This window comes from Sinohyriopsis cumingii, chromosome 16 (genome assembly GCF_028554795.1).
Source record: "Sinohyriopsis cumingii isolate HCF-2022 chromosome 16, ASM2855479v2, whole genome shotgun sequence".
In the NCBI taxonomy this organism is placed as follows: Eukaryota; Metazoa; Mollusca; class Bivalvia; order Unionida; family Unionidae; genus Sinohyriopsis; species Sinohyriopsis cumingii.
The window spans coordinates 47,492,493-47,503,034 of NC_142976.1; the positions used below are offsets into that span (position 1 = coordinate 47,492,493).

At 38.5% G+C, this 10,542-nt stretch overlaps 1 protein-coding gene across 1 annotated transcript; it reads right to left on the bottom strand.

Moving 5' to 3' along the window:
• Positions 1-3,805: 3,805 nt before the first annotated feature.
• On the bottom strand, positions 3,806-9,445 carry LOC149780357 (transient receptor potential cation channel subfamily V member 6-like). The gene is made up of 2 exons (XM_089937254.1): positions 8,584-9,445; positions 3,806-7,794 (listed from the first exon to the last, which is right to left on the bottom strand). Exons 1-2 carry the CDS (start codon positions 9,394-9,396, stop codon positions 6,328-6,330), a joined length of 2,280 nt encoding a protein of 759 aa, XP_089793380.1. The 5' UTR covers positions 9,397-9,445; the 3' UTR covers positions 3,806-6,327.
• Between the last annotated feature and the right edge of the window lie 1,097 nt (positions 9,446-10,542).

The following is a 10,542-nucleotide window of genomic DNA, read 5'->3' on the forward strand; positions in this document are numbered from 1 at the left end:
TTTTCTCTTCTTGTGTCGTTTCAGGAGGAATGTTTACTCTACGCACGAAATGCTGGTTCACAACGATCGTCCGTTCGGCATTGAAAGAAAGGAAAGGAGGAATAAATCAAGCAAGACAGCCCACGGTTCGTTGTTGGCGATACCGACTCATTGGGGAGTATTTCCAATTTTGAGGCAGCCCAAGAGGTGTAAGTCCTTCCGCATGTCCAGATTGGCCTTCGGGCTTGTAAGTCCGGGAGTACGGGGTCCATGCCGAATCCGTTGGATCCAACTCTTAATACTGCCGTACTCTTACCGGCCGTCCAGTCATCGCCAACTCTTAATCTGTCACCTACATTTCAACCGACACCATTCAACACCTTCAGTCCAACCGTCACAGGATGGAGACCTTTTCGCTGAAATATTCCAGCCAAATATTGTATAAGGGGTTTCTTAGTGATAATCCTTCCGTCTAACCACGTAGTCGGTATCTTTTCATTACTATACCGGTGATTTCAATAAGAAATCTGCACGTTCAGCCAGGTCTTTCGTGCTTCAGATACCGGTGATTGCCGGACTCCTCATCTACCACCAACATCTGGGCCGACCACATGCCATTCGCACCCAATCCATTGGGTCTAATGCATACTAAACCCTCACCGTCCCTACCCGTTCTATCAATGGGGACCTTTTCGTCAAATCGGTCCTGACAACAATGAGTTACGGGGATCTTAGTGACATTCCGTACGTCAAACCGTACTGTCGGAGACATGCCCTTTCTACAACGGAGATTTCAGTAAGAAATCTGTCTGCCCAGGAAGGCCTTTTTAGAGACCTGTACCGTCTTCTATACCGCCACCTTCCAGGCCAACCATTCCTCGTGCGAACCAGTCGGCATTGCCGGTAGTGCCGAACTTCCGTATGTTCACTGCTTGTCCACAAAGGAGAGCTAGTGACATTTTACTCGGGATGGAATTGAATCGTCATATCACTTGGTATGTCGCCTCTAGCGATGCAAGTAGATCTAGTTAAGCCTCGATACCTGCGTGTGAGGAAACTCCTTGAAATCCACCATCTTTCACACCTTACTCAGATCCGACCATGGAATTAATTGAAGTTAACTTCCAAGCCGCCGTCGAGTACAATTTTTTTCGGGTGTTGGCTACTTAAGAATGTCCCTCTCTCTCTCTCACAGCTTCTCTAAAGAATCGGTCGATCCCGTTGAAGTGGACGAAACGGACTTGCGGTGACAGTGTCCTTCATAACCGATCTCCCGGCACGTGACAGGAAGATGGTAGCGGTTCATACGTACGCAGACAGCCGGCAACATCCATATTTGAATACTATGGCCATTGATCAGGGCTGCTCATCATACATGGCCAACTCTTTCACTTGTTCGGCCAGTCTACACTTCATACGACATGGCGCATGTGTGCGATCCACGTCGCTCCTACCTTATCAGACCCTCAATTTCCTTGTCCGAGTCACCGTTGGTTAGGAGGAAGGATAGAGGAAGTTCCGAGGCAGGCAGCTCAGGTACTCCCCCTCCCCGATCTATTCACTCAACCGAGACGGGTGTTTGGGACCACACTGTCACCGTCAGTGTAAAGGCATTTCGAGGGTATCTGATGATCGACCTCTTGGCGACGAGGTGAAATCAAAAGCTACCCTCCTTCGTCTCTCCAGTTCGAGACCCAAAAGCTTGTGCCTGGACGCACAGTCAATCATTTGGGAAGTGTTATGATACGGTAGTGATACTAAACATAATTCAGAAGTTACAGGGTCAGAAAGGCAAGATGATCCTGATAGCCCCTCAGATGAGAGAAGTCCTGGCTCACCGATCTACCTTTTCTAGAGATAATGTACCCAGGACGATTCTGGCCAACCCGAATCTACTCCAACATCCACTGTCACGGGTGGTAGTTCCCTGCCTGGACCGCCCTCTTCTTCTACACGCTCTGCTGTTATCAGGACAGCCTTGTGAGTCAAAGAATTCAAACCTTCGACTGTGGAGAGAATCTTGAGAGTAAGCAGATCCTCCACTTTGAAGCTCATGCGAAGAACTGGGGTGTTTATAAGGACTAATGCTATACCAACAACATCGTCCCTCAGCGCAAGTGGCTTTTGAAGGAGAAACGGCTAGGCCAAATCGCTACCAAAGGTTACTGCCCCATGATCTTAGACACATTCCGACATCATGACAAAAAAGTTTGGACGAGAGATCGGCTTATCGGATCTTTTAGACAAAGTAATTCTCAATCGACCAACATACTCATTTTGTCTCAAAATGGATACAATCCTGAGTTTTAATATCACTTCGATAGTCTAGCCTACACTTCGCTAGAGTCACTATCTAACAGATCATGTTTCCTGATAGCCTCTGCATGCGGTATAAGAGAGCTGCAGTCCCCTTTATGTCGATCCAAGTATGTCCTTCAGTTCAGATCGGAGTTTCAGTAGTTATCAAGACTCCATCGGGATTCGTAACCAAACATAGACTACCGTCTGTCGGTAGCCAAACAGTCGTCACTTGCTCGTTTTCTTCCATAGCCAGGTCGACAGCAGCAGCCATGCAAGATCCTGTTCGCGTTCTCAAGCACTATCTTGAAGTTCACAGAGACAAGCCGTGGCACGCGTAAATGTTTCTTCCATCCGTTGTCAGTCGGAACACTGGATATCACCCTTGAAGCCCTTTATTCGGGGCTGAAGTGGGTTGTACGCTTGGTATACTCTGACGTCTCACCAGATCAGACTTACTGCACGTAGCTTGTTGCTTTGAATCTTCGAGAAATCTCTGGAGCCAGAACACTGGATATCACGTTCCAAGCCCTTTCTTTGTGGCTGAAGTTGGTCGCACCCTCAGCATACTCTGAAGTCTCACCAGGTCAGAGTAATCTCATGTAGATTACTGATCAGAATCTTCGAGAAATCTCTGCGAACGCAACTTTAGAACTCGAGATATGATAGAAGCTGTTGTCTTGCAGGCATAGCCAACCTTCTCGAGCCTCCATTTTAGAGATTCGATGTCGCGTAGGCAATCTAGAATATGTTAGGTCCAGTGGCGGAAGCACAGACGGCCACCAGACACAAATTGGAATAATCAACGCAGCCTGTTAAATATGTGAAATATTTTACGTAGAAAGATTTCAATAATCATCTTATCGTTCGCATTGGGAATTTTATTATTCTTCCCTTGAAGGATACCCGATTGTAGGTAGGGTTCAGATGCTCAACATTACTTATTCTGCTATCATCATGTAACTGCTGAACGTATTCGAAAGAGAAAGCAAATTTTTTAGTTAGTTATGTTTCTCCGAGAATACGTACCCAATCACATTACTTAAACACCCTCCCAACCACTCCGCCATACCAGCATCTTCGTTAGTATCCCGCTTAGCTAAATACTGGCGACACCTGGTGGTATCAAGGGGAGGTAATAGATAAGAGTTATTGCCCTTTCTCTATATAAATAAATAGGAAAAGACGAATTTTTGTCATTTAGTAGGGCTGTATTCGCGAGGTAGCAGACTAATATTCCTAATTTAATGTGATTGGGTAAGTATTCTAGGAGAAACATAATTTACTTATAAATTTGCTTTCTTCATGGTTCAGATCATATCTCAACATGATGAAATTGTGATATGTTTCAGAAGTTGTTTAAATAATGAAAATTACATATTTTGGATGGTGTGGCTTGTACCACTGTAAAGATCATATCTTCAAAATTAATGTCAGTCATGTCAAGGTTACTTTCTTGTGATGCGTTGACTGTGTTACGATTCTATGGTCTTATTCTAAGTAACATAAAACAGTGAAAACAAACAAATTTTGTAAAATTGAGTTAGTAGTTTATTTCCCATAAATCTAAAGTGTAAAATTAAAAACAATAACTTCGAGAATGGCGAATGAAATCGTAAACAGGTTGAAAAGTATCGAATATTCCAGATTAGCTCCAGCGGTGTTCCGAATGAGGTTAAATTTATCCTGCTGATGTGCCAATATTCTTCTTGTATCGAAACTATATAATCCAAAATGTCCTTAAATGAATTCGCAGTAACTCAAAAAGAAGTACTAAATCCTAAAGTCTAAGTACGTTGAAATTCCAATGAATAATTAACATAAATAAATTAAATCACCCCAGCTGAGCTGAACACAACTATTTGTTCCTCTAAGAATGATGTTTTTGCTAGTAATAACTAATTTTCATTAAATTGTCCCTTATATAAAATCGCTTAGACGCAATTTCAGATGCAGAATAAGAGTCGAATAATCAAATCGAAATTACTCTTTGTCACCAAAGTCAAGTACCTTAGCAGTTAGCCAATCAGAAATTAGACCAGCATTGTTTCTCAAATAAAACACGTGACCTGAACTCTTCAACGTATTTACCTCTATCATGAAACCATGTAATGTGTCTACTAGAATGACATCATCTTAAAGTACAAACACACAATTAGTATTTAATATGTTCTTTACTAAATAAGCCTTACAATAATGTATAATCATGAAAATTAATACAAATATAATATTGATATATATAAAAGCTGTAACTGTAAGTCATTAAATAGTATTATCCAACACAGCACAATTTTGTATATTGTTATTTGTGACTTTATTAATCATAGCCACAAAGTCATACGCCAATATACATATATTTCTTGTCACGACTTGAACTAAACATCCCGTATTTAATGCGATGAAACCGATAATGATAATCTGACTGTGTATCCTATACATTTCATGGTTCCATCTGAAATATTATATATTCAACTTTTGTATCCAGATTGTAAGTATGAAACTGTTTAAGATATTAAGAAGAGTGTTTGTGTACCATACAGAGCGTGTGTTCCGAGCTGTGTTCTTTGTTATTTCTCATGGTCTAGCCAAGAGCACTTGTGATGCCATGTTAAGTTATGATGTGACTATTAATTGATTGTTTATAACAGTCTTAAATTAAGCAGGTTATGGTAACACATTATAATCCATCTTTCTCTAAATATTCGCAAATCAGGCCCATACCTTTTGACAGATGGTGAGATTTCATGACATTCTGCACTTCACTTGATGATATGTCATATACCAGTTACATGCCCTTGACTTGATGATATGTCATATACCAGTTACATGCCCTTGACTTGATGATATGTCATATACCAGTTATATACCCTTGACTTGATGATATGTCATATACCAGTTACATGCCCTTGCCATTAGGGCACTTTCACAACAATACTTGGTTAAATATTATGTGATTTTTTTTTACATTTTCTGGCGGATAACGTTCAAACTACTGAAGACATTTTGATAAAAAGTGAACCAGTCATAATTATACTATAATGTTAAGTTTACGGTCCCATTCAGGAAATTATGAATCCCTGCACATGCACATTTGAACCAGTGAAGGTATTTTCATCCAACTTTGACCTTCTGTGTATTTGCACTTGACAGTGTTTCATGTATTCATAGTCATAGTCCTCTCTGCCCCAAGGTTATGGTAAGCAAACAACATGGGACGTTAGTGGCTGTATTCCATATTTCTGCTGTTATATTTTTCACTACGTCATATATTTTTGAAGTTTTATCCAGCTTCACAACTTTCATGCAGCAGCCAGGTTTTTGAGCATTAAGATCACAGCCATTGGGAGGGTAAAGGACACGTGATGAGCATATAGGGTGCTGTGCCGTATTTGTCTTACCTAGACTATAAAGGTTGTGTAAGATCTCATTGTTTTCTACCATTTTCAAAATCAATGCTGTAGACTTTGGAGGTTTTTTTCAACTTATTTCTACCAGAAATCGATATAACACTAATGTGAAATGAGGGAGAGGGAATTTTGTGTGCGTCTTGGGTTTTGTAAATAAAATATAAAAAAGGGACAAAATTGCCAAAATTAAGCAGGCTAAAGAAACGAAACACCACGAGAATAATTCGACCATTTTGCATCAAATTAAACAACAAACTGCACATAATATATAACTAATAAAACATTACATATTCCTAAATCCCAACCTACATACCTGTTCAAATTCGCAAAAAATAACAGCAAAATAGTAATAAATTCTAATATGCAAGTAACTATAATTATTTAACAATTCTGATATAAAGTAACTGAAGTAAATCACACGTGAAGAAAATGAGTTTTAGTTCCAATCATCCACCCTCTCACCCCAGATAAGGTGGGTAGTTGTTATATAGGACAGATATAATGTTTGCTCTGAAACTACTTGATCTTACGTTGAATGCTAGTAGTACGTTACATGGAATCTTTGCTTCATGTTTAATGAGTTACCTGCACTAAATTGGTCATTAGTAATAAGCTATATTCGGCATAATTTGCATTTTCTAGATTAAAATTTACACTTTACCACGAGGTCATAAGTTTTATTTATCTTTGTTCCAGGAACAGCGTATTTGCCATGGCACGTGTCACACAAACCCATACGAAGATGATGGATTTCAATGGAATCTGTTTTTCTAATATTTTGATCACTGGATGATTGAAGAGGTTGTCCCGTCATCATATTTGTAAAGCTGTTCTGCTGTGTATTTGTACTTTCTGGTGAGTTGGCGACTGAGTCCTTCGAAATGCTGCGAAGCGAATCCATACAGACAAAAAAACGCATTGGTTGGGTTTGCATTTTTAGATCAAAACGTTTAACCTCTTTCAGTTCTGTACGAGCTTTACGCATTACATACAAATCAGGTAAAATACTTTCGAAGAAGCGGATGATGGAATACTGGTGAAATCGTAGATGTGCAGTCCCATCATTGGAGTTGAAGAGCTCAGTGCAAGTGTTGGACATTATTGCTATTAGAGCATTCAACATCAGAACTGTTGTCGTCACTATGAAACAAACGTACACTATATTAACTATCAACCGATTTCGAATGTTCGATAGTGGTAAATCTCCAATGCCGAAAATCTGTTGGAATACAAGAAAAAGTGCTTTTATCCACGTTTCTTGAAATTCCCTTCCGTCATCGTTAGCATCCAACTTTGACCCACGGATTAGTGCATACATTACCGTGGTGAAAGCGACAAGTTCAATAAAGATAATAACAGAAAACCTCATAATATCAGACATTGCCCTCTGTGCAAGGGATGTAAATTGACAGAATCGTCTCATGGCGCGGAAGAAGAACAGAAACAAGAACCAGCCTATGATAATAGCTAATAGAAGAGCGAAATCCTCGTCGTAAACAGAAAACCAAGTAGCTATAAAATCGGCGACCAGGGATAATCCGAAGATGACAATTTGTAGTCGGAACATATTATTGGAAAAGGGATGGAAAAGGTATTTCATTTGCAGATGAAGTCTGCCCTTATACAGCCGCCATATTTCCTGGAAGATATACAGAATAGCCACGAGGAGGCTAATAAACCCCGTTGCGATCACAAATGCATCGCTTACTCCCTTGGCCGGTAAGGAAAATACATGAGCAGGCAAAACATCTGTAGCATTGTTTACCTCATCAAAACCTGTAATCACCCCGCCGACAGGCTTTCTTTCTGCCCGAAGCACAGCAGAGACAGTCAACATAATCATAATGACAGAGTGAACAAAGAAGGTTATCCAAAATAGTTTTCTATAACCAAACCACCTCAGCCGAATTAATCTTGAGAGCGGACCGTAGTTTAAGAATGTCATTGCCGTCTTAATGTCGAGGAAAATCAAATGATCTAGAGGAAAGGGGTCCTTTTCTCCTTTCCGACGTTCATCTTGACGTTCAACGGGGACAAGAGTCAGGCTCATGTCGACATCCGTCATGTCGTACTTCTCTACGCTGAACAATCCATTGCACTGACCATATGCCTGAAAATCAAAGAATATGTCATTTAGACTATTACAACAATAGAGGCAACAAAACAACAAGAACTGATGTTGCTACTATTTAACTGTAATACTAACAACATAATCTATAAACAACAATAAACAAGCGATATGAGTGACTGGTTCAATCAAATAAACATCACGTGTGTGAGATCAAAGCCATCTGTGCTGGATGGGGGTATAACCCGAAGGAATGTGTTTATCTGCGATAATTGACACATGTTGTAAGTAATACTTTCTAACTTGCTTCATACAAATTTGATCACATATATTAAATTAAAAACACGTTGTGGGATATTTTCTTAATTCATAATAACTCCTTTTATATATAATTCCCTGAGTGAACGCATGCTTTGAATCTGGGATGCGAATCATTATGAAAGAATGCGGTCTTTTCGGCACGATTATTAATGGATGTATTGTCGTTTTGTGAAATGGAATGGTAAATTACACGACTGGAAAAAGGAGCCTTGAAAGAGTATTTACATACAGTGTGGCGGATGCATTTGTGACATCAGTTATGATAGTCTGTTAATACCCAGTTCAATTATTGAATACAAAAACAGTTAAAATAAAACATACACAGACACACACACAGGTATATATATATATATATATATATATATATATATATATATATATATATATATATATATATATATATATATCCAATGTCGTTCACAGATTTTTTCAAGATTTTATTCCAAGGGGTATTGTAAAGCTATGTTTTGCTAGGACCAAAGATAAACTAGCATTTCCAAATTATCATACCGTTTGCAGAATGTATTTAAAAATTTCTAACTGTCCCAGTTGTAGAGCAACTTGTAATGGATTCTTTCCGCGATTGTTTTCGGTCAGGAGCATACACCAACGAATGTTATTATCTGGATTCTTTTGACTGAGCTCTTTCATGACTGTATACTTATCCAAAAGGAATGTCATCATTTCTAGCATTAGGTCAGCTTTCTCGGGGTACATATAGGCGTACGATATAATGGAATGAAGGACGTTCTCCCCTTTGCTGTTCGTTTCTGTAGGTCTGGCACCAAGTGTGAGGAGGTGTTCAACCATATGTTTGTTTCCAATAAGGGTAGCTATGGATAACGGAAGCTCGGCACCCATAACATTGGAAGTGAACTCTGTGCCAGTTGCTTTCATGTGAAGACATTCCATTTTCTTCTCATCTGGCAGTGGTCCTAGCAAAATATCCACTAGATGTGTATGTCGATGACATACTGCCATGTGCAAAGGCAACAGTCCCTCAAATTTGCCAGTCTTAGGATAAAGTATTATCTCTGGATTCTTTTCAACAATCTGTTTAAGGAGATTCTTTTGTTTGTCCGAGTTAAATGAAAAGATGTCTAAGACAAGGTGCAGAATAGTTGTATTGTATTCGTCGAACACTTGAAGACTTTTCGATTTATGGTACACTGGGAAGGTGTCAGTTTCCGACGAAGCTTCATTCAATTTCTCCAAACGTTCGCGCAGTTTTGATAAGCTATTATTTTCTTCAGGAGAAACAGATCCTCCTCTACATAGCCGTGCTGCCTTTTTTGTGAGTCTGGTGGATGATCCTTGTTCCATGACAACTGATTCTTAATATCTTAATGGTAACTTGTTTGCTGAAAAACAAGTGAAGACTTATTGATTTACTTGTGTAGGATTTTACGTTTAAATGATTGTTAATTATATAGGTGCTTGCATGTATGTATATTCTCATTATTTGCCATGTACCATTTAGTTCACCCTTGACTGGAGAAGATACAAGGTTCGTCAAATGGTTGCCTTTTCATATGAAACTCAGAGAGAGAGAGAGAGAGAAAGAGATGTTCGGGTGACATATAACCGACTTTCATTCTTGAGATTGTTAATATGCAGTGACAGAGACATATATCTAAACCAACACATTAATTATTGATCTGAAATAAATAAATAAATGCAAATGGATTTTATATGCATGAAAAAGGCAGTATTTACTACGAACATTAAGACAATTTCCTGGTAGAATGACTTTTATCTAATAAATAGAATCTTTTATTACATAACATGCAACAGAAGAAACACATATCAAGAGATAATCATGTAAATTTAAATCTTCGGAAGAAACAAAATATTTTGAAAGTCTCCCTCACTTCTGCACAAAGAGAGAGAGAGAGAGAGAGAGAGAGAGAGAGAGAGAGAGAGAGATGTAAATTGATAGATAGCTTAATATAATAATTTAATTTTGCAATCATCTAATTTATATATAATGTAAATTGTATTCAATAAAAGCTGCACCCCTGACCAACAAATACAATATAAATACATAAGCAGAAAAATCATGAATATCTATCTATCTATCTATCTATATATATATATATATAATTTGTATGTAGCCTAGTGGTATGAATAAGAATATTTACAAGTTTCCATATTCTCCGTGTGACCTTTGCATCATGTTTCATTTTTAAATGCAATCCAGTTCATTAACATTTGACCCATGACCACCATTTGTCCTATTTCAAAACTCCTTGCTTGCCAGTATAAGACCACTTAACTCCCCATCATTATTTTATTTCTGAAGAAATAATAAACATAGCTTACCCTGTTTTAACTATAGACAACATTTTCGGATGATAACATTTGAAATAATTTTGTTTTCCCAAAATTGAAGAGAGTATTTAAAAATTACCAGCGTGGATTCTCAAAAATGTAATCATTTTAGTCCATTAATAAAATTATAACTATTAA

Bases quoted from the DNA above. Each gene is read 5' to 3' on its own strand.
- LOC149780357 (XM_089937254.1), bottom strand. From the start codon at position 9,396: ATGGAACAAGGATCATCCACCAGACTCACAAAAAAGGCAGCACGGCTA. The intron at 7,795-8,583 runs GTATGATAATTT...TTTGATTTTCAG, and splicing joins TTAAATACATTCTGCAAACG to GCATATGGTCAGTGCAATGG.